The sequence below is a fragment of the Mobula birostris genome, chromosome 13 (genome assembly GCF_030028105.1).
Source record: "Mobula birostris isolate sMobBir1 chromosome 13, sMobBir1.hap1, whole genome shotgun sequence".
NCBI classification, from domain to species: Eukaryota; Metazoa; Chordata; class Chondrichthyes; order Myliobatiformes; family Myliobatidae; genus Mobula; species Mobula birostris.
In genome coordinates, this window is record NC_092382.1 from 97,887,126 (window position 1) to 97,910,640 (window position 23,515).

Sequence of the window (23,515 nt, forward strand, 5' to 3'; positions counted from 1 at the left end):
GATTGGTGAAGCAATGAAGGAAGGGGTGCTGTGTGTGGGGGGGATTGGTGAAGGAATGAAGGAAGGGGTGCTGTGTGTGTGGGGCAGGATTGGTGAAGGAATGAAGGATGGGGTGCTGTGTGTGTGTGGGGGGGGATTGGTGAAGGAATGCAGGAAGGGGTGCTGTGTGTGTGTGTGTAGGGGGGTGCGATTGGTGAAGGAATGAAGGAAGGGGTACTGTGTGTGTGGCGGGGGATTGGTGAAGGAATGAAGGAAAAGCTGCTGTGTGTGTGTGTGAGAGAGAGAGAGAGAAAGGGGTTTGGTGAAGGAATGAAGGAAGGGGTGCTGTGTGTGTGTGTGTGTGTGAGAGAGAGAGAGAGAGAGAGAGAGGTGTTTGGCGAAAGAAGGGGTGGTGTGTGTGTGTGTGTGAGAGAGAGAGAGGGAAAGGGGTTTGGTAAAGGAATGAAGGAAGGAGTGCTGTGTGTGTGTGTGAGAGAGAGAGGGTTTTGGTAAAGGAGTGAAGGAAGGAGTGCTCTGTGTGTGTGTGTGTGTGTGAGAGAGAGAGGGGATTGGTGAAGGAATGAAGGAAGGGGTGCTGTGTGTGTGTGTGTGTGTGTGTGTGAGTGAGAGAGAGAGAGAGAGAGAGAGAGGGTGGTTTGGTGAAGGAATGAAGGAGGGGATCCTGTGTGTGTGGGGGGGGATTGGTGAAGGAATGAAGGAAGGAGTGCTGTGTGTGTGGGGGGGGATTGGTGAAGGAATGAAGGAAGGGGTGCTGTGTGTGTGTGTGGGGGGGATTGGTGAAGGAATGAAGGAAAGGGTACTGTGTGTGTGTGTGTGCGGGGGGATTGGTGAAGGAATGAAGGAAGGGGTGCTGTGTGTGTGGGGGGGGCATTGGTGAAGGAAATGAAGGAAGGGGTGCTGTGTGTATGTGTGTGGGGGGGATTGGTGAAGGAATGAAGGAAGGGGTACTGTGTGTGTGGGGGGGGATTGGTGAAGGAATGAAGGAAGGGGTGCTGTGTGTGTGGGGGGGATTGGTGAAGGAATGAAGGAAGGGGTGCTGTGTGTGTGGGGGGGGGATTGGTGAAGGAAATGAAGGAAGGGGTGCTGTGTGTATGTGTGTGGGGGGGATTGGTGAAGGAATGAAGGAAGGGGTACTGTGTGTGTGTGGGGGGGATTGGTGAAGGAATGAAGGAAGGGGTGCTGTGTGTTTGTGGGGGTGGGGATTGGTGAAGGAATCAAGGAAGGGGTGCTGTGTGTGTGTGTGTTGGGGGGATTGGTGAAGGAAATGAAGGAAGGGGTGCTGTGTGTATGTGTGTGGGGGGGATTGGTGAAGGAATGAAGGAAGGGGTACTGTGTGTGTGGGGGGGGATTGGTGAAGGAATGAAGGAAGGGGTGCTGTGTGTGTGGGGGGGCGATTGGTGAAGGAATCAAGGAAGGGGTGCTGTGTGTGTGTTGGGGGGGATTGGTGAAGGAATTAAGGAAGGGGTGCTGTGTGTGTGGGGGGGGATTGGTGAAGGAATGAAGGAAGGGGTGCTGTGTGTGTGTGTGTGGGTGGGGGGAATTGGTGAAGGATTGAAGGATGGGGTGCTGGAGTGAGAACGCGGAAGAGAAGCGAGAAAGAGAGGAGAGGAGCAGGGAGAGACCCGAGAGGGGAGGAGAGAGAGAGACGGGTGGAGAGTAGAGTGAGGGAGAAGTGCAGGAAGCGCGAGAGAGACAGAGGTGGGGAGAGGGCGACAGATAGCGAGAGAGAGAGACAGAAGGAGGGAGTGAGAAAAACAGAGATGGGGAGAAGACGGGGAGAGAAAGAAAGAGGGAGGGGCAGGAAGATACAGAATGACAGTGAAATAGCGAGCAAGGAGAGCGAAGCGAAAGGAGGGGGCGCAGAGAGTAAGAGAGACAGAGATGGGGAGGGAGCGAGGGAGGGGCGGAGGGAGCAAGTGAGACAAAGACGAGTGGAGTGATAGAGCCGTAGACGACGACAGCACAGCAGCGGGCCATTCGGCCCATCTAGTCTGTGCCAAACTATTATTCTGCCAAGTCCCAGCGATCCGCACCGTCGCCCTGAACCACAGCCGGTTCTTGTCCCCCGCCCGCACCCCTCCCCCCCCCGACCATCGATGAATTTATCCAAAATGGAGTCACACAGCACGAAAGCAGGCCTTTCTATTCCGAACATGAGAACGAAGAAGAGTGAGGGGGAGTGAAAGAGAAGTGGGAACCAGATTGAGTCTGGGACGTCTGGGAGGGGAGAGAGGAAGGGTAAGGCTCGGAGGGGAGAGGGAGTGCTGGGGGAACAGCGAGAGAGGCAGATAGGGGTGAGAGAGAGATGTGTCGAGAGCGGAAAGAAAGAAGAAGAGAGGGGGAGTCAGAGAACGTGAGCGAGAGAGGTAAAGTGGGAGAAAAAGATGGAAAGAAGGGATAAAATAGGAGAGGGAGAGAAGGAGACAGAATGAGAGGAGAGATAGAGAGACAAATATGGTTTGAAAGAGAGAGCGAGAGAGAGAAGGAGAGGTAGAAAGGGAGAGAACTTGGGGAAAAGAAGCAAATCCGAGAAGAGAAAGGTAATAACGGAGGTGAGGAACAGAGAGAGACGAAGAATATCAGTGAGTGAGAGACGGGTGGGGGAGAGGAATGAAAGAGTGAAAGAGACGAGTGTGTGAAGCAGGAAAAGGGGGGAGGAGTGACGGTGCGTGTGAGGGACTGGGTGAAACAGAGTGAATGAGATTTAAAAAAACAGAAAGAGTGAGAGGGAGACAGAGTGCGAGAGACAACGAGGGAGAGGGAAGGTGAGAGAGTGAAAGAAAGCGAGACAGAGAGAAAGACTTGAGAGCGAGAGAAGGTGAGAGACAGTGAAAGAGAGGAAGAGAGAGAGAGAGAGAGAACGCACATGAGCCCAGTGAACTATCCCACACCGTTGGCCGGTCGGGAAGATTGGATCACACGGTGTGGAGGGAGAGACAGGTCACTGGGCCCGTCACTGGTGATAGTGAAGCGGTCGTAACCAGACTGCAGGACGGTGAACCGTAGTCTGTGCTGCAAAGGCCTGTGCTGGGCCCCCTACTCTCTGCGATAACGATGCGAATGGCAGTGTGCCGAATGGGTGACGTTGAAACAGGTGCTCTGTGTGTGGCTGTGAAGGAGGTTGTCTGAGGTCGCAGCGGATCGAGGTGGGGGAGAGTAAAATGTGAATCAAACAAGGGAAGGGGAGGGAGACATTTCTCTCAATTGGTCCCATGACACTTACATCTGTCTCTCCCTAACTCTCACTATCTCCTCCTCTCCCTGCCCGTCCTTCTCTTCCCCGTCTTTCATTCCCCCTCCTCCTCCCCATATTTCTCCCCGCTTTCCCTCCCGCCCCTCTCTCTTTTCTCCCCCTATCCTGCCGCCCTCCTCTTTCTGCCGTCTGCCTCTCTCCTCCCTTCCCTCCCGATCCTTCCTCCCTCCCTTTCCCCCTTCTTTACCGCTCTCCTGCCCTACCCCTTCTCTCCCGTCTCCCCTCGTATCCAACCCCCGACCCACCCCACCCTGGCCTCCTATTTAATAACCCCCCTCCCCTTCTCCCCCTCCCCTCTCCCTCTCCCTCCCCTGCCTCGTTGCCGTGGCGGGCGGAGGGTGGAGGGTGGAGGGGATGGAGGGGAGCCCCCACAGGACTGGTTTTAAGGGAAAAGTCTCACTGTCCTTTCCGCTCCCAACCAGGTTCTGTCCGGGAACCCTTCCCGAGGCCAGGAATTTCTCGGACTGCCGCGTTCGGGGTGAAAGGTGAGGAACCCCGTATTCACTGCTCCAACGAAGGGAGGTGTCCACTGCCCACTCCAAACGGAGGGAAGGGGCGCTTCCAACACTGGGACCTCCCCGCCAGGGAGAGAGAGAGGGGTGGAAAGAGGTTATAGAGAGAGGTGGAGCTCTGGGTTGTACCCCGAGAGGAGCACGGCTGCGGATCCAGAGAGAATGAAGGGGTGTTTGGGGGATGGTCACGGGGACCGGTGGGTGGGGGGGGGGTGGGATGGTGCGTAAGGGAGAGATTGACGAAGGAGGGGAAGGGCACGGCTTTCGATCTGGAAGTTTGGGAGAGTGCGAGGGAGGCGGGGCGTGGCGGAGTTTGAAGAGAAGCTGCTCACGGAGACAGGGAAGGATATATATAGGAGGAAATGGGTCATAGGGGCGGGAGGTGGTGTAGGAGAGCGAGGGGACGAGGGAGACAGGGAGCTGCACAGGGAAGGCATTGGGGCTACGGACACGAGGAGGAACGTAGGGGAGGGTGAGGTGAGAAAGATGAGGAGGGGAATAAAAGAGGGGGACTCGCAGAGACGGGGGTGTTTAGATGACTGAGGGAGTGACAGAGAGGGTCAGAGACGGGGGAAGCGTGGATCACGGAGACGGGGCAGGAGTGAATCGTGGAGACAGGAAGAGGGTCACAGACACAAAATACTCTGCAGATGCTGGGGTCGAAGCAACACTCACAACACGCTGGAGGAACTCAGCAGGTTGGGCAGCATCCGTGGAAAAGATCGGTCGACGTTTCGGGCCGGAACCCTTCGTCAGGACTGTAGAGGGAAGGGGCAGAGGCCCTATAATGGAGTTGGGGGGAGGATGGGAAGGAGAAAGACTAGAAGTACTGGTTTTTCACCTGAAACCTACCAGCCTTCTCCTTCCCACCCTCCCCCCACTTTCTTTATAAGGCCTCTGCCCCTTCCCTCTACAGTCCTGACGAAAAGTTCTGATCTTTTCCACGGATGCTGCCCGACCTTCTGAGTTCCTCCAGCGTGTTGTGCAGGTCACAGAGACTGGAGTGCTGTAGGCGAGGGACGGGGGTGATGGAGGTGGAGTTGGCGAAGGAGAGGGAGGTGTGCCAAAGACGCGGAGAGGAAATAGGGGAGAGGGGAGTGTGTGTGTTACCATCAGGTAGGAGACACAGAAGCCTGAAGGTGCACACTCAGCGATTCAGGAACAGCTTCTTCCCCTCTGCCATCTGATTTCTAAATGGGCATTAAACCCTTGGACACCACCACACTTTAAAAAAAAACAGTATTTCCGTTTTTGTACGTTTTTAATCTATTCAATATACATATACTGTAATCGATTTATTTATTATAGTTATTATTATTTCATTTATTTGTTTTTTTCTATACTATGTATTGTATTGAACTGTTGCTGCTAAATTAGCAAATTTCACGTGACATGCCGGTGATAATAAACCTGATTCTGATTCTGACTGAGGGCTTGACGGAGACGAAGAGGGAGAGAGTGACGGAGATGGGGAGGGAGTTGTGTAGGCGAGCTGGGGGAGGGCGTCACAGACAGGGAGTGGTGTAGGTCAGTGTTCCTCAACCTCTGGGCTGCGGACCGATACCGGGCCGCGAAGCACGCAGGGGTGCAGCGATAGCCGGAGCGCACCCAGCACGTCTTTAAGAAAAAAGCCGAAATAAACAAGCTAATTCATGAGGTGCCGCCCGGCACGTAAATGTCGGCCCAGATCAGAGACGATTTGCCGATTTCGCTTGCTCTACGTGATGTTCACTCCTCTTTCCAGGGCGCTGGAGCCTTTAGCTGTTCCATTCTTTGGTCAATTTAAACGCCAGCCGAAAAGACAAGGCTGTCAGTATCGAGGTGACATGTTGAAATCTACGCAAACTTCTAATAAAGTACAGGCGCTGCCGTGGTTTCTTTGTAATGACAGTTACGTGCTGGTCCCAGGGCAGATCCTCTGATCTTTTCAGAGATAGAAACGTCAATCCTTAACGCCGAAGAATTTATTGACCCTCTCCACCTCAGTTCCGCCAATGAAGACTGGCTTCTGGGCGGTACCTAATCAACTAGTTTGTTTACTTCGGCTTTTTTTCTTAAAGATTAGCTGGGTGCGCTCCGGCTCCCGCTGCACCTCTGCATGCTTCGCGGCCCGGTATCGGTCCGCAGCCCGGAGGTTGGGGACCACCAGTGTAGGTGATTGACGGCATGACGGAGATGGGGAGGAAGATGGTGACGGAGACGGGAAGGGAGAGGGTTCACGGAGGCGGAGTGAGAGGAGGATTACGTAAGGGAAGAGTGGGGGGAGTGGTCACAGAGACGCGGAGTGGTGTATGTGAGAGAAGGGGAGGCGAAGACGGGAAAGAAGGGGGTGAAGGAGACGGGGGAGATCACAGTGACCCTAAAGTTTGCTCCTTTCTCAGGTCGGGGATCGAGCAGGCGCGGCAGGATGGCGGAGGGACACAGCAGCTCGTCAGAGGACGGCCAACATGCCCCGAGAAAACTCAGCTCCCGACGTAAGCCAGATTGCATCATATCTTTCTGTGGAACAGAATCAATGGGCCGGACCCTGGACAGCACTGATGCGCGGAGGGAATTCGGGGTCCAAGTCCATTATCTCCCTGAAGATGACCTCAAAAGTGGGCAGGGCGGCAGAGAAGGCGTACTGCCCGCTTGCCTTCATCGGCCGGGCCGTTGAGTACCGGAGTTAGGAAGTCGTGCAACGGCTGTACAAGCCTCTCTGGTCGCTGATTTCTGCCCCTGCCTCTCTCCAATTCCCGGCACACTGTTGGTGTCTTCCACAGTGACGAGGCCTAGGTTCGTCCCTCCTCCAGTTCCTCCCCCCACAACCCCAACTCTCAGCCTCACAGGGAACAACAATCTCTGATGTGTTGGGCAGGCTCAAGGCCTGAGGCTCCCCCTGTGGGAAACTCATCCACCCCCCGCCCCGCCCCGCCCCGCCTGCCTCGTTTGCTAGCAGGATGTCGTACAGTAAAGGTAGTAGCACGGGCGGGCGGCGAAGAGTGGGCAGAAAGGGGTACTTTTCTGGTTGGCTGCCGGTGTCTAGTGGTGTTCCACGGCGGCCGGTGTCAGGTCCGCTGTTTTACAGCAGAAGACGCAGCGGCAAAATTAGGCCATTCAACCAGTCGAGTCTACTCCCACCATTCCCTCGTGACTGATCCCCGGGTCCCGCTCAACCCCATAAGGCATAAATTATAAAAAAATAATGTACAGATGGCGGAGAGCTTGAAACCAAAAAACATATTAAAAACTCAAAAACAACATGACACGGATGGCTCTGTAGTGACGCAATCACGGTGCGACATCGACAGCCCGGCTGCAAACTCCGGCTACATCTCGGAGTCTCTTAGGTTGGAAGAGAGTGGAGGGATATGGACGTTGCTTGGACAGAAGCGACTGGAGTTCTCGTTTAATTGGCTCCGGGGCCTGTCCTTGTGTTTTACTCTCCTGTGTTCCGAGCCCCCTTGTTGTACTGTCCGATGACCCGGGGACGGCCGAGGGACGTGAACTCTCCCTTCCGTCTGTCTCGTAGGGAAACGCGGCCAGCTGGAGCGACAGAAGTCGGCGGAGTCCTCCAGCACGTCGTCGTGCGAGTGGTACGAGAACACGCGGCGGGATACGGATGAGGAGGAGGAGCAGGAGGAGGTGGAGGAGGCGGCGGACGCCACGAGGAAGGGCGAGATGGAGCCGAATCGCTTGGGTAAGAAACCGTTCGAGGAAGGGAAGACAGTCGAACTCTAAAGGCCTAGATGGAGCGGGCACGAACAGGATTTGCTTATTGCGAGTGAGTTTAGGGCACAGCCTCAGAATAGTAAGGTGCCGTTTTAGAAAAGAGATGAAGAGGAATATTGTTTGGCTAGAGGCGACGGATCTGTGCAGTGCACTGCCACAGGCGGCCGTGGAGGCCGTCATTGGGTAAAATTAAAGCGGAGGTTGATGTGCTTTTGGTTAGCAAGGGTGGCAAACGTTACGGAGAGAAAGCAGGCGAATGGGGTGGAGAGGGATATTAACTCAGCCATGATGGAATGGCAGGGTAGACCCGATAGGCCGAAGAGTTTATTTCCAATCCTTTCTCCTCTGGTCCAGTTGTCTTACAGAAGCCTTTCAGTGCTCAGTTTCAGAAGGGAAGTGCAGTCACTGAGGGATAGTGCGAGGACGATCCGAGCCTTCCCAATCTTACCTGCGTGTTAAACCCACCCCAAACCCCGCCACCACCACCACCACCATCACTAGCGTGACGTTGCCGTTATGGCGCGTCTTTCTATCTTCCGTTGCACTTTGTAGCCCACATCCTGGTGGCCGTTCGGCAGCCTAAGGAAGAAACTCCCAACAGGGCCTTTTTTTTTTCACTCCTGCTGTTCCTCAACTCTGCCCACAATGATCCCACACCTTCCGATTCAATTCCACTTCCCTCCAATGGATTTCATATCATTTCTGACTAAGGGAGTCACCCCCACCCCTTACCCGCCTACCTGCCTGCTTTTCGATTCAATTTGCATCCAGCGTGCTCAGAAAAATAATCTTTCGGGCCACGAGTCTGTGATGCTGACAGCGGCATTCCTGACAATCTCTAACTGCGCTACAAGGCACTTATGCAGAACACAGCGTGCATTCAAATATAACACCTTCAGTCTAGTATTCATCACCCTTTTCGGTTTCGACACCATGTCGCAATTACGCTCATCCACTGACTGCAATTTTGCACAGGTCGCATCGTCCCCCAGAAGAGACCCCCCCCCCCAATCTGAAGCCCTGGCCCCTGCACCAGTTCGTCAGCCACACATTCATCTATCAAACCATACCGTTCTTTCCCTCACTGACCCGTGGCACCGGCAGCAGCCCAGATACTACTACCGTCTATTCCCTCTTCAGCACCTTGTCCCTTTTCCGACCTACGTCGTCCTTGTCCGACCTCTGGCTGTGCACCCTCCGATTCAGGACGCCGTGGACAAGATTCGAGACATTCCTCGATCCTGGCACCTTGGAGCCAAATTACCATTTAGGTGTCTATTTCACGTCCACAGAATCTCGTGTCTGCTCCGCGAATTAGGGAATCCCCTACCCCTACTGCAGTCCTCTTCATCCCACCTCCCCCCACCCCACTTCTCTTCTGAGCTACAGAGGCAGACTCGGTGCCAGATATCTGGTCGCAGCGACTTTCCCCGGCAGCTCGTGCCCTTTCCTCCAGCGGGTGGTCTACTTATTATGGAGGTGAACGGCCACAAGAGGTACTCCGAAATGTCTGCCTATTCCCTTTCCCGCTTTTGGTTGCCTCCAGCAACCTCGGGTGACAATCGTCGCCGTAGGTTCTATCGATTACCTCCTCATTCTCCGGTGTGCTGACGGTGACATATTCAACGATTGTGCTGTCGTCACGCCCCTCGTCACCCCTCACGGGCTATAAGTTTCTCTTTCTTCATTTACCTTGCAGCGGTCGCTCCCTTGAATGCGATGCAGAGTTCGACAAGCACCCTTCCCGTCGAGGAGTACGAGAACGTTGACTCGCACTGTCCGCCGCAGACCAGCTCTTTCGGTATAGCCATTTACCTTTGACCCTCTTGCTTCCCCACTCCCCATCCCCTACTCCCTCATCGCCGCGTTGTTGCCAACACCAACAACGTCCAAAAGCTGCGTTATTGTTTCTTCCACTGTCAACTGGGCCAGGGGTGGGGAGAGGGGGGAGGGGGAACGTCGACTCAGACCATGAGAGGGCTGCGTCGGAGATAGTCGGGAGCTAAGCCTTACAAGGAAGTCTGTGAACTCTGCGCCACTCCTCGCACAGACACAAGAGCAATGTGTGGTTAAGTGCCTTGTTCAAGGACACAAACACGCTGCCGGGGCTGACGCTCGAACTGGCGACCTTCAGGTCACTAGACGAACGCCTTAACCACTTGGCCACGTGGCCCAACGTGTCAACTGGGCCAGGGAGCGGCAACAGATCATGCTGAAACGTTCATCAGTGCACTGTAAGGACAGACCCCTAGCGCACCCGCTCATTCTTCGCCGAATATGATTCAAAATCTGACATGTCTCTTCTGCCCGCAAACTGTCCTCATCCTTACATTCATCTTGCACATCCACGTGTCTGTCTATCAGCCTCTTCAACGCCTCTATCGGATCCTCCTCCAACACCGCCAAGATCAGCACAACCCAGGCACTCCCCACTCTCCTGTTCTGCAAAGCTTGCCTCCTAACTCTCCTTTGACCTTTCCCCCTCTAGCCCTGAAATGCATGCCCTCTAGTATTAGGCAATTCGACCGTGGTGGTGGGGGTGCGTTGAAGTGCAAGGCGAACACCGTCTCCAACAAGAGGGGAAGGGTTAGTTTTCTATTCGGAAAGGAGCGGCACGCAGGCGCAGTGGTCAGCACAACGCTGTCTGTAAGGAGGTTATACCTTCTCACCGTGGCCACGATGGTTTCCTCCGGGTGCTCCGGTGTCCTCCCACTGTCCAAAGACCACCGGTTAATTAGTAGGTTCGTTTTTTTTTTTCAAAAACTTATTGAGATACAGAGTAGGTTAGTAAATTTGCTGATGTCCAGAAGGTTGGGGGTGTTGTGGATGGTGTCGAGGACTGTCAGAGGTTACAGTGGAACATTGATAGGATGCAAGACTGGGCAGAGAAGTGGCAGATCAACCCAGATAAGTGTGAGGTGGTTCATTTTGGTAGGTCAAATATGATTGCAGAATGTAGTATTAATGGTAAGACTCTTGGCAGTGTGGAGGATCAGAGGGATCTTGGGCTCCGAGTCCATAGGACACTCAAAGCTGCTGCGCAGGTTGACTCTGTGGTTAAGAAGGCATACGGTGCATTGGCCTTCATCAACCGTGGGATTGAGTTTAGGAGCTAAGAGGTAATGTTGCAGCTACATAGGATCCTGGTCAACCCCACTTGGAGTACTGTGCTCAGTTCTGGTCACCTCACTACAGGAAGGAAGGTGGAAACCATAGAAAGGGCGCAGAGGAGATTTACAAGGATGTTGCCTGGATTGGGGAGCGTGCCTTATGAGAATAGGTTGAGTGAACTCGGCCTTTTCTCCTTGGAGCGACGGAGGATGAGAGGTGACCAGATAGAGGTGTATGAGGTGATGAGAGGCATTGATCGTGTGGATAGTCAGAGGCTTTTTCCCAGGGCTGATATGGATAGCACGAGAGGGCACAGTTTTAAGGTGCTTGGAAGTAGGCACAGATGAGCTATCAGGGGTATTTTTTTTTTCCGCAGAGAGTGGTGAGTGCGTAGAATGGGCTGCCGGCGACGGTGCAGGAGGCAGATACGACAGAGTCTTTTAAGGGACTCCCGGATAGGTACATGGAGTTTAGTAAAATAAAGGGCTATGTGTAAGCCTAGGTAGTTTAAAGTTAAGGACATGGTCGGCACAGCATTGTGGGCCGAAGAGCCTGTATTGTGCTGTAGGTTTTCTGTGTTTCTATGTTTATAAAAAGATCCAGTAGGGGAAAAGACAGCATAGCGTCGTGGGCCGAAAGTCCTGCATTGTGCTACAAAGTTCAATGTTCTATGTATTGTTTTTTCATGTTTTCTCCTCTCGAGGCTGGTATTCATACTAAATTTCCAGTCCGCACGGCTGAGGACTGATTCCCTTCAACAATCCAAAATCATCCCCTCATCCCAGACCGGCGCCATTTTTGTTTTCTGGATCTCCATTCATGGTTAGACATTTCAGCACCCACCAAAAAGGTTTCAAACTTAATAATCCTTAGGAGCGCGCCAAATGGGCGTAGATACTGTTGAGTTTCTTCCGCATTTTGTGTCGGCTAGTCTGAATTTCAAGCACCTGCAGAATATCTTGTGTTTATAGCGCTTTCCTCAGACACGTTTCAGTCTGTAAAAAGGCAATACGGGGGGAAAGGATGAGGTACGAAGGTAAGCTAGCCAAGAACATAAAGGAGGATAGTAAAAGCTTCTTTAGGTATGTGAAGAGGGAAAAATCAGTCAAGACCAAAGTTGGGCCCTTGAAGACAGAAACAGGTGAAATTATTATGGGGAACAAGGAAATGGCAGACGAGTTGAACACGTACTTTGGATCTGTTTTCACTAGGGAAGACACAAACAATCTCCCAGATGTAATAGTGGCCAAAGGACCTAGGGTAATGGATGAATTGAAGGAAATTTATATTAGGCAGGAAATGGTGTTGGATAGGCTGTTGGGTCTGAAGGCTGATAAGTCCCCGGGACCTGATGGTCTGCATCCCAGGGTACTTAAGGAGGTGGCTTTAGAAATCGTGGACGCATTGGTAATCATTTTCCAATGTTCTATAGATTCAGGATCAGTTCCTGCGGATTTCAGGGTAACTAATGTTACCCACTTTTTAAGAAAGGAGGGAATTAGAAAACAGGCCATTATAGATCAGTTAGTCTGACATCTGTGGTGGGTGAGATGCTGCAGTCAATTATAAAAGATGAAATAGCGGCATATTTGGATAACAGTAGCAAGATAGGTCCGAGTCAGCATGGATTTACGAAGGGGAAATCATGCTTGACTAATCTTCTGGAAATCTTTGAGGATGTAACTATGAAAATGGACATGGGAGAGCCAGTAGATGTAGTGTACCTGGACTTTCAGAAAGCCTTTGATATGGTCCCACATAGGAGGTTAGGGGGCAAAATTAGAGCACATGTTATTGGGGGTAGGGTACTGACATGGATAGAAAACTGGTTAGCAGACAGGAAGCAAAGAGTAGAGTTTAATGGGTCCTTTTCAGAATGGCAGGCAGTGACTAGTGGGGTACCGCAAGGCTCGGTGCTGGGACCGCCGCTATTTGCAATATACATTAATCATTTAGATGAAGGTATTAAAGTAACATTAGCAAATTTGCAGATGACACAAAGCTGGTGACAGTGTGAACTGTGAGGAGGATATTATAAGAATACAGGGTGACTTGGACAGGTTGGGTGAGTGGGCAGATTCATGGCAGATGCAGTTTAATGTGGATAAATGTGAGGTTATCCACTATGGTGGCAAGAACAGGAAGGCAGATTACTATCTGAATGGTGTCAAGTTAGGAAAAGGGGAAGTACAACAAGATCTGGGTGTCCTTGATCATCAGTCACTCAAAGTTTGCATACAGGTACAACAGGCAGTGAAGAAAGCTAATGGCATATTGGCCTTCATAACAAGGGGAATTGAGTATAGGAGCAAAGAGGTCATTCTGCAGTTGTACAAGGCCCTGGTGTGACCCTACCAAGAGTATCGTCTGGGGTTTTGGTCTCCAAATTTGAGGAAGGACATTCCTGCTATGGAGGGAGTGCAGCGTATGTTCACGAGGTTAATTTCCAGGATGGCGGGACTATCATATATTGAAAGATTGGTGCGACTGGGCTTGTGTACACTGGAATTTAGAAGGATGAGAGGGAATCTAATTGAAACATATAAGATTATTAGGGGATTGGACACGCTAGAGGCAGGAGACATGTTCCCGATGTCGGGGGCGGGGGGGCAGAAACAAAGGCCACAGTTTAAGAATAAGGGGTAGGCCATTTAGAACGGAGTTGAGGAAAAACTTTTTCACACAGAGGGTTGTGGTTCTGTGGAATGCTCTGCCTCAGAAGGCAGAGGAGTCCAATTCTCTGGATGTTTTCAAGAAAGAGTTAGACAGAGCTCTTAAAGATAGCAGAGTCGAGGGATATGGGGAGAAGGCAGGAGAAGGGTACTGATTGTGGATGATCAGCCATGATCACAGTGAATGACGGTGCTGGCTCGAAGGGCCGAATGGCCTACTCCTGCACCTATTGTCTATTGCAATATGCATTCTAGTTTCAGTGGCAGTTTTATTAGGTACTCCCCCCGCCCCCCGCAATACTGAATTAAAAGCGGCCACTGACTGCAGACTCGTCGGCTTCTGCTGCCGTGGACCGTCCACATCAAGGCTACGACGTGCGGTGCAGCCAGAGATGCTGTTCTGCACAGCACTGCTGTAACGCGCGGTTAATTGAGTTGCGGTCGCCTTCCCGTCGGCTGGAGCCAGTCTGGCCACTCGCCTCCGACTTCTCTCATTAACAAAGGCGACAGAGCAGCTGCTCACCGGATGTTTCATTTTTGTTGTTTTGTTCGCACCATTCTCTGCAAACTCTTGAATCAGAACCAGCATCGGGTTTTTTTTTATCAGCAGCATGTGTCGTTAAATTAGTTAACTTAGCAGCAGCAGTTCAATGCAATGCGTAATATAGAAGAGGAAAAATAAGTTGATGATGATAATAATAATTATTATTATGATGATGATGAATAAATAATTAAATCAATTACTATATTATATTGAATAGATTAAAAATCGTGCAAAGTCAAACCAAGAAATAATACATGTTAAGAAAGTGAGGTAGTGTTCACGGGTTCAGTGTCTATTCAGGAATCGGATGGCAGAGGGGAAGAAGCTGTACCTGAATCGCTGAGTGTGTGGCTTCAGGCTTCTGTACCTCCTCCCTGATGGTAACAGTGAGAACAGGGCATGCCCTGGGTGCTGGAGGTCCTTAACAATGGACGCTGCCTTTCTGAGACACCGCTCCCTGAAGGTGTCCTGGGTACTTTGTAGGCTTCTGCCCAAGATGGAGCTGACTAGATTTACAACCCTCTGCAGCTTCTTTCGGTCCTGTGCAGCAACCCCTCCACCGATTTCACCCCCCCCCCCCATACCAGACAGTGATGCAGCCTCGGAATGCTCTCCACGGTACATCTAAAGAGGTTTTTGAGTTTATTTGTTGACATGCCAAATCACTTCAAAATCCTAATGAAGAATAGTCATTGCCTTGCGGCCTTCATAACAGCATGGATAGCTATGCAGTTATATGAGACTGCTGTGCGTGAGAACCTCGGGAGTTCAGGAGTTTCGGTGATGTTCAAACCAGCCTGTCTGGCACCAACAATTATTCCACCGTCAAAATCATTCAGATCAAATTTATTCACCATTCTGATGCTCGGTGTGAACAACAACTAAACCTCTTGACCGTGTCTGCGCGCTTTTATGCATTGAGTTGCTGCCACGTGATTGGCTGATCAGACCCTGATGCAACCAATGAGGAAACTTCCATAGCACATCGTTCAGAATCTGTTCAATTTTGTATGTTGACAGCTGTGCCCTGTCCTGTGACAAGTCAGGAGTTCGAGGAGTCGTCCGAGAGTGATTACGATGACATTGGGGCCTATACTTTCTCTTGAGGTACCCGCCGAATCCTTCTCCGGTGAGTAAGCTTGGGACACATTAAGGTGACGTAGAGAGAGCTGCACATCGTGCCTGACTCGTGTCCCGGGAGCGTTCGGTGTCCACACTGGGGATAAAGTGGGGGGACAGACTCTGGGGGTGATGTAGAGGGAGCTCCGCACTGTGTCTGACCCGTGTCCCTGGAGAGCTTGGTACCCACACTGGGGATAAAGTGGAGGGGGGCACACACTGTTGGGGTGACGTAGAGGGAGCTCCACACCGTGTCTGACCCGTGTCCCGGGAGCGTTCGGTGCCCACACTGGGGATAAAGTGGGGGGGGGGGACACTGTGGGGGTGACGTAGAGGGAGCTCCACACCGTGTCTGACCCGTGTCCCGGGAGCGCTCGGTGCCCACACTGGGGATAAAGTGGGGGTGACACACTGTGCGGGTGATGTAGAGGGAGCTCCACACCGTGTCCGACCCGTGTCCCGGGAGTCCTCGGTGCCCACACTGGCGATAAAGTGGAGGGGACAGACTGTGGGGGTGATGTAGTGGGAGCTATATATGAAACGGATGATAAAGTAAACGGGTGGGTCAGTACTTTCATAGACGCAACCAAGGCTGGTGGTGCTGTGGACTGTGGAAAACAGTGGGATACAGCTCGGTTGCAGATACGGGCGGGAAAAATAGCCGTTGGAGTTCAAGCGGGCCTGGTGAGAGGTGTTGCACTTGGGCAGGTCAAAGGTAAATGAACAGAACGCGCATGGAATGGCAGGTGTTGTAGCGGTGTTGATGTACGGAGGGATCTCGGCGTGTCCACGCCCACGACTCTCCGCACAGGTAGACAAGGGGCGAAGGAAGGCGTACGGCACGCTTGCCTTCATCGGTCGGGACGGCGAGTACAAAGGTCGGGAAGTGACTCTGCAGCCGGTCAGGCCACACTTGGAGCCTCGTGTGCGGTTCTGGTCGTCCCGTTGCAGGAAGGGTGTGGGGGCTTTGGAGAGGGTGCTTGCTGTCTGTGAGCAATAAAGGGCGTACTTTGGTCGTTTCCTTCTGGAGCGGTGCCGGCGCCTGATTAAGGTTTATACGGTTATAAGAGGTACAGGTATTAATTGCTCGCTACCGCCCCCTCTGGCGCCAGAGGATAACGCATTTAAAGTGAGAGGCGGAAAGTTCAAAGAGGGTGGGCCGGGCGAGGTTTTCGCACTGAGGGTGGGTGGGCGAATGAAACGCGCCGCCAGGGGTGATGGTGGCCAGAGACTGTTTTTTTTTTTTCAGGGACTGTTAGACAGCCGCGTGGATGCGCGGGGGACGGAAGGTATACGGGCTTCATTTAATTGGTTAATTGCTAATGCGCGGGCCTGTTTTTACGCCGCGAAGCGTAGGAACGTACGTCTGAGCGCATTGCCCTTCGGCCCACAGCGTTGTGCCGACCAGGCAACCGACTCGAGAAGCTGCCTGGAATTTTCCTGCTGCATAGTTGCGTCCCGTTTGCGTCTGTGGGGTCCCGTTGGGTCAGGAACCCACTGCCCCCAAGGAACGAGGACTGAGCCGTGCCATTGGCGACTGGGGCGTGCAGTGGGGGAAATCGGCGGTTGAGTGGGATGGTGAGGTGGGGGTGGAAGACCATAATTCTAACCCTGACCCCTCCTTCCTCCCTTCCCAAGGCCAGAGATCGCGGCAGAGGGCCGCGGCCGGGACTTCCGATCAAGACTCAAATTCCAGTGCGCAGCGAAAAACAAAGAAACTGGACGAAACGCCTCGTTTGCTTCAAGCACCAACACAACCTAAGGCTGTGCCGGGGGCAGCCCGGGAGTGTCACCTCACCCCCGCTACCCCAGCATAGCATGCCCACAATGCTCCTGAGACTACGACCGCAAAAAATCACCGACTGAAACCCACAGCGAAACAAGCCCCTGTCACAGCCTCCCGCCATCTCACCCACACAGTCGGGCCTGCAGCCCGAGGTCAAGGCCGCCTCCGGCCTCCAGCCTTCAGTCTATGTCCCCGGACTCACGGCCTCGCAGACCTCGGGCCTCCAGGACTTCCGGGCAAGCTGTCCCAGAGAGATTTGACCTTCGCCCCTCCGGTCGCCGGACATGCCACTCACAGGATCTCGACTTCTGGACTTCGACCTCCGCCCAGTGGTTTCCGATCTTCGGCGAACTATGCACGCCCCGCGAGCCGCCGTGGATTTGGGCCCAACCTGAGCGGAGTAACCAGCTGACATTTCGAACCAGCGGCTCCACCTCTGAACTTGCCGGACTCCAGCTACGGCTCAGAGCTTTGCCGACCTCTGGGTATATCGACCCCAGGACTCTTTGAGCACGCACTTTGATCTCCGGGTCCGGGGGCTTCGACTTTCGGGCCTCGAGTTGGGGGCTCACCGACCTGTGGAATGTGATCTCGGGGCCTCAACCTCCAGTCTCACCAACCTCCTGACCTCGACCTCCGGACTTGCCTAGCCAGGGGCCTCGACATCCGGAACGTCCAGAGTTCCACGAGGGGATCGGAGGAAGACTGCTGGCGCCCCGCCACCGCCCCTCGACAAACATTTCGTCTCCTCCCTCCCACTCCCCTCCCCACCATCAACACCTCGGTGTCCCGGTCAGCGACACCTTCGCTGCTTTGGGTGCATGTGTACAAACTCTCACCCTGCACTCCACCCGCCCCCGCCCACCCCAACCCCCCCCCCTCCGCCGCCCTCTCACCCCCTTCTTTTCCTGAGTTAGTCTGCACAATCCGTATTCACTGCATTGCCCCACTGCCCAAGCCGCGAGTCCGCGGGAGAACCCCTCTCCACCACCCCGCGCTTACCAGGGTTAATCCACGCATTCCGCATCCGCCGCGTTACCCCCTCTGCCCTCTCCAACCATCCCCACTGTTTGAACGCTTGCCCGGCGCTGATCCGCGCTATGAGCTTCCATCGCACCGCCTTGCCCGTCCTGCCCAGCCCGGTCCGGCATTTCGACAGCCCGCGCATCCCCGAAATGCCTGCGCAATCCAGATGAGACCCGGAGGACGGGCTACAGTCCCGTCACTGACCCCGGGAGGGAAGAGGCTGTGAGACCCCCCCTCCCCACCCCCTTGAACACGCCCACACCGCTCCCTGCCAAACAGGATCGTGCGGCCAAACTGAGTTGAAGACAAATCATCCCTCGGTCTGCCGGGAAAGGGTCAACCCAGTTCCGCCATGATGGTGACAAAAAGCTTCGTTCAAATCCCGAGTGATGGGGAGGATGAAACTGGGGCTGTGTCTACTGCCGTCTGACAAAAATCATTTGCCTTCATCAGCCGGCAACTGTGTGTGACAGATGCAATTCTCTTACTGTTAAAACTTCATACTGGAACTGAAAAAAATGAATGTATCTCCACTGAGTTTAATCCAGTTATCTCACACCGTCCCTCGGTAACCCGTCTTGTTTCACTGACAGTATTCCCTCTGACGTTCATACAGCCCCTCACACCGTCCCTCATTGCACGCTCTCCCCCAGCGTCCTGTGTCACCGACTCTCTCCCCACTGACATTAATCCAGCTCCCTCACACCGTCCCTCAGAGACCCCTCTCCCCAAGCGTCCTGTGTCACTGACTGTGTCCCCACTGACGTTAATCCAGCTCCCTCACAGCGTCCCTCAGTGACCCCCTCCCCCGGCGCCCTGTGTCACTGATTGTATCCCCACTGACGTTAATCCAGCTCCTCACACCGTCCCTCAGTGACCCCGCTCCCCCAGCGTCCTGTGTCACTGACTGTATCGCCACTGACTTTAATCCAGCTCTCTCACAACGTCCTTCAGTGACCCCCTCCCCCAGCGTCCTGTGTCACTGACTGTATCCCCACTGACGTTATTCCAGCTCCCTCACACCGTCCCTCAGCGACCCCTCTCCCCCAGCGTCCTGTGTCACTGACTGTATCCCCACTGACGTTAATCCGGTTGCCTCACACCGTCCCTCAGTGACCCCTCTCCCACAGCGTCCTGTGTCACTGACTGTGTCCCCACTGACGTTAATCCAGCTCCCTCACACCTTCCCTCAGTGACCCCTCTCCCCCAGCGTCCTGTGTCACCGACTGTGTCCCCACTGACGTTGATCCAGCTCCCTCACACCGTCCCTCAGTGACCCCTCTCCCCCAGCGTCCTGTGTCACCGACTGTGTCCCCACTGACGTTAATCCCGCTCCATCACAGCGTCCTCAGTGACCCCTCTCGCCCAGCGTCCCGTGTCACTGACTGTATCCCCACTGACGTTAATCCAGCTCCCTCACACCCTCCCTCAGTGACCCCTCTCCCCCAGCGTCCTGTGTCACCGACTGTATCCCCACTGACGTTAATCCAGCTCCCTCACACCGTCCCTCAGTGACCCCTCTCCCCCAGCGTCCCGTGTCACTGACTGTATCCCCACTGACTTTGATCCAGCTCCCTCACACCGTCCCTCAGTGACCCCTCTCCCCCAGCGTCCTGTGTCACCGACTGTGTCCCCACTGACGTTAATCCCGCTCCATCACAGCGTCCCTCAGTGACCCCTCTCGCCCAGCGTCCCGTGTCACTGACTGTATCCCCACTGACGTTAATCCAGCTCCCTCACACCGTCCCTCAGTGACCCCTCTCCCCCAGCGTCCTGTGTCACCGACTGTATCCCCACTGACGATAATCCAGCTCCCTCACACCGTCCCTCAGTGACCCCTCTCCCCCAGCGTCCCGTGTCACTGACTGTATCCCCACTGACGTTAATGCAGTTCCCTCACACGCTCCCTCAGTGACCCCTCTCCCCCGGCGTCCTGTGTCACTGACTGTATCCCCCCTGACGTTAATCCAGCTCCCTCACACCGTTCCTGAGTGACCCCTCTCGCCCAGCGTCCTGTGTCACCGACTGTGTCCCCACTGACGTTGATCCAGCTCCCTCACACCGTCCCTCAGTGACCCCTCTCCCCTGGCGTCCTGGGTCACTGACTGTGTCCCCACTGACGTTAATCCAGCTCCCTCACACCGTCCCTCAGTGACCCCTCTCCCCCAGCGTCCTGTGTTACTGACTGTATCCCCTCTGACGTTAATCCAGCTGCCCCACACCGTCCCTCTGTGATCCCTCTCCCCCAGCGTCCTGTGTCACTGAATGTATCCCCACTGACGTTAATCCAGCTCCCTCACACCGTCCCTCAGTGACCCCTCTCCCCTGGCGTCCTGGGTCACTGACTGTATCCCCACTGACGTTAATCCAGCTGCCCCACACCGTCCCTCAGTGACCCCTCTCCCCTGGCGTCCTGGGTCACTGACTGTGTCCCCACTGACGTTAATCCAGCTCCCTCACACCGTCCCTCAGTGACCCCTCTCCCCCAGCGTCCTGTGTTACTGACTGTATCCCCAGTGACGTTAATCCAGCTGCCCCACACCGTCCCTCTGTGATCCCTCTCCCCCAGCGTCCTGTGTCACTGAATGTATCCCCACTGACGTTAATCCAGCTCCCTCACACTGTTCCTCAGTGACCTCTCTCCCCCAGCGTCCTGTGTCACTGAATGTATCCCCACTGACGTTAATCCAGCTCCCTCACACCGTCCCTCAGTGACCCCTCTCCCCCGGCGTCTAAAACGAAAAAGCGGATGACTGTAATGCAGAAGATGTCTCAGTGGATTTGAACAGTATTTTATGCCTCTTCGTTTTACAAAATGTTTACCTGTAACTTTAGAATCACATTTTTTGTATTTCAACAATAAAATATATTTTCACTTGCAGCTGAACGGAAGCAGTGGATATTCCATGCAAGGCGGGTAGGGGTGTTTTAAACAGTGACTTACTCGTCCTTCCCGTAACCTCTATCCTCTGTCTGTCTCTGAGACTCGCGTCGTATTATGCACACACACACCCTCACGTCTCTATGATCCTTTCCCAGCCTCCTTCCTCTGTCATCATTCCCTCTCCTCCTCCCCTGCTCATCTCCCTGGCCCCTCCCTCTCCTACAAACCACTGCAACCCCTCCCCCTTCTACACCACGCTCAATCTCCCACTCCCACCCCCCATAACCTAGCTTCCTTTGAGTTCCCATCCCTCCGCGACAGCTCCTCCCCTTTTCCGTGACCCTTCCTCCGTCTCCGCGGCCCCTCCCTCCTCTATGCCTCGTCCCGTCGCTGTTACCTCGTCCCTACATGCGCCCTTCTGCACGGCTCCATAAGCCGCTCCTTGCCTTGAATCCCATCCCTCTCTCCGCTGCACCTATCTCGATCTCCCCCTCTTTCCGTGATAACCCAACCACCTTTGTCTTCCCCTCCACCCGCTACGACCCATTCCCGGTTCCATGACACATACGCCTCCCGTACACTCCTTCCCATCTTCGCATCCCTTCGCTCCCTAGGCCCCTTTCCCGTGCCTGAAACCTCCTCCCTACCGATGTACCCTCCGCGCCTCCATGAGCCGCTCCTTCCATTAAACCTTTTCCCGTCTCGGGGATTCCGTCCCTCCTCCATGTCCAACCAGTCTCCACCAACACCCAAAAACGCCGCCTAGTCACCCCTCTGATATCCTTCCACTCCCCAAACCCCACAGCCAACGCACTCCCAACCCTCCTGTATCCCTCCAGCATCTGTGTTCATTCCGATCCCATTGGGCAGGGCCAGTTTCACCCCCCTCCCCGCTCTCCACACCCTAAAACCCCGTCCGGTCCTTTCCCATGCGCTGTGCTCCCGCAGCCCCGACGGCGCACTTTGCATTCTGCCAGCGGTGATCACAGTCGACGGATGTGGGTAGCAACGATGCGTACATGTTATTTTCCATTTCCCCTCGGGGAGACAGGCGGGTGGGTCAGATGTTTGCGATTTTCTGTAGAACACTCGCCCTGTCCCTTGGCGGACCTCTCTCCCATTACACTGTGTCACTGACTGTATCCCCACTGACGTTAATCCGGCTCCCTCACACCGTCCCTCAGCGACCTCTCTCCCCCGGCGTCCTGTGTCACTGACTGTATCCCCACTGACGTTAATCCAGCTCCCTCACACCGTCCCTCAGCGACCTCTCTCCCCCGGCGTCCTGTGTCACTGACTGTGTCCCCACTGACGTTAATCCAGTTCCCCCACACTGTCCCTCGGTGACCCCACTCCCCCGGCGTCCTGTGTCACTGACTGTATCTCCACTGACGTTAATCCAGCTCCCTCATACCGTCCCTCAGTGACCCCTCTCCCCCAACGTCCTGTGTCACTGACTGTATCCCCACTGACGTTAATCTAGCTCCCTCACACCGTCCCTCAGTGACCCCTCTCCCCCAGCGTCCTGTGTCACTGACTGTATCTCCACTGACGTTAATCCAGCTCCCTCATACCGTCCCTCAGTGACCCCTCTCCCCCAGCGTCCTGTGTCACTGACTGCGTCCCCACGGACGTTAATCCAGCTCCCTCACACTGTCCCTCAATGACCCCTCTCCCCCACGTCCTGTGTCACTGACTGTATCCCCACTGACGTTAATCCAGCTCTCTCACACCGTCCCTCAGTGACCCCTCTCCCCCTGCATCCTGTGTCACTGACTGTATCCCCACTGACGTTAATCCATTTCCCTCACACTGTTCCTCAGTGACCTCTCTGCCTCAGCGCCCTGTGGTAGTAGACATTTCCACAACAGGGTGAAAATGATGGACGTCGTTGCTCATTGAGAAGGGCATTGAATACGACACATTTAGGAGGATCTGCCCCATCTTGACAGGCTTCGGCGAACCCTCTGGAAGTGCAGTGGATAGAATCAGTGCCCGGAGTTGGGGAAAGAGTGGGAACGCGTTATTGTCCGTTCGGATAAGGTTTACTGATCTCAGTAGGATTACAGAAATCGTGTGGGGTGCATGGGCATGAAGGGGTCACGGAAATGGAGATGTGTGCAGGGGCTTGAGATAGTCACGGACGGAGATGGTGCGGTGGTAGGCGAGACAGAAGGTGCGGTGACAGAAACAGAGAGAGGGATGTCAGGGACGGGAAGCGGCGCGGAGGAGAGGAGGGAGTCATGGGGAGGGGGTTGTGGGGCGGAGCGGGTGACGGACAGCAGCAGGACTGTGGGGAAGAGAGGGCTCACGGGAAGCAGAGCCACGGGGTGACGGAGAGATGCAGGGGAGGGTGGAAGTGACGGGGACGGGAGGGGTCGTAGGGGAAGGGGAGGGTGACAGAAGCGGGTAGAGAGATTCCGTGACGGAAATGGGGAGGAGTGCAGCGGAGGGTGGGGTCTCGGAGACCGAGTGGAGTGCAGGGAAAAGAGGGGGGGGGGAATTCAAGGGAACTGGGGCGGCGCATGATGTGGAGGGAGGGGTTGTCACCGGACCCACGAGGGAAAGCCGTGCGTTCAAGGCTGAGTGCCCAGGGGACCGGGAGAGCCTGGCAAGCACGGACTAGCTGGGCCGAAGGAGCGTGGGAATGACGGGGGTCCCCGCCCCCGAGGCCGGGATCTCCCGAGCCTCGCAGTACAGAGGCAAAGAAGTCAAAACACATCAAGCGTCGTGTTGTGCCCACAAGGGATGTGGGTGGTTTCCAGGTTTACTTCCTGTGGCTTCTAAGGGTTAAAACGCTCCAGGGGATCCCTCGGATGCGCAGGGTGGAGCAGTCTCTCGGCGCTCTGCAGCGCGGTGAGAGGGATCCCCAGAACCAACCCCGCAGGCTGGGGTCG

The 23,515-nt window shown here is 54.6% G+C and overlaps 1 protein-coding gene across 1 annotated transcript in view; it reads left to right on the forward strand.

The window, feature by feature from the left end:
• The window catches only part of LOC140208071 (uncharacterized), a 52,328-nt gene extending 31,713 nt beyond the window's left edge, over positions 1 to 20,615 (forward strand). The window contains exons 8-13 of the mRNA XM_072276596.1: positions 3,676 to 3,738; positions 6,147 to 6,239; positions 7,277 to 7,444; positions 9,176 to 9,277; positions 14,824 to 14,932; positions 16,561 to 20,615. Coding sequence (XP_072132697.1) covers positions 3,676 to 3,738; positions 6,147 to 6,239; positions 7,277 to 7,444; positions 9,176 to 9,277; positions 14,824 to 14,909 — 512 coding nt within the window. The 3' untranslated portion in view covers positions 14,910 to 14,932; positions 16,561 to 20,615. The remainder of the gene's footprint in view (positions 1 to 3,675; positions 3,739 to 6,146; positions 6,240 to 7,276; positions 7,445 to 9,175; positions 9,278 to 14,823; positions 14,933 to 16,560) is intronic.
• Positions 20,616 to 23,515: the final 2,900 nt, after the last annotated feature.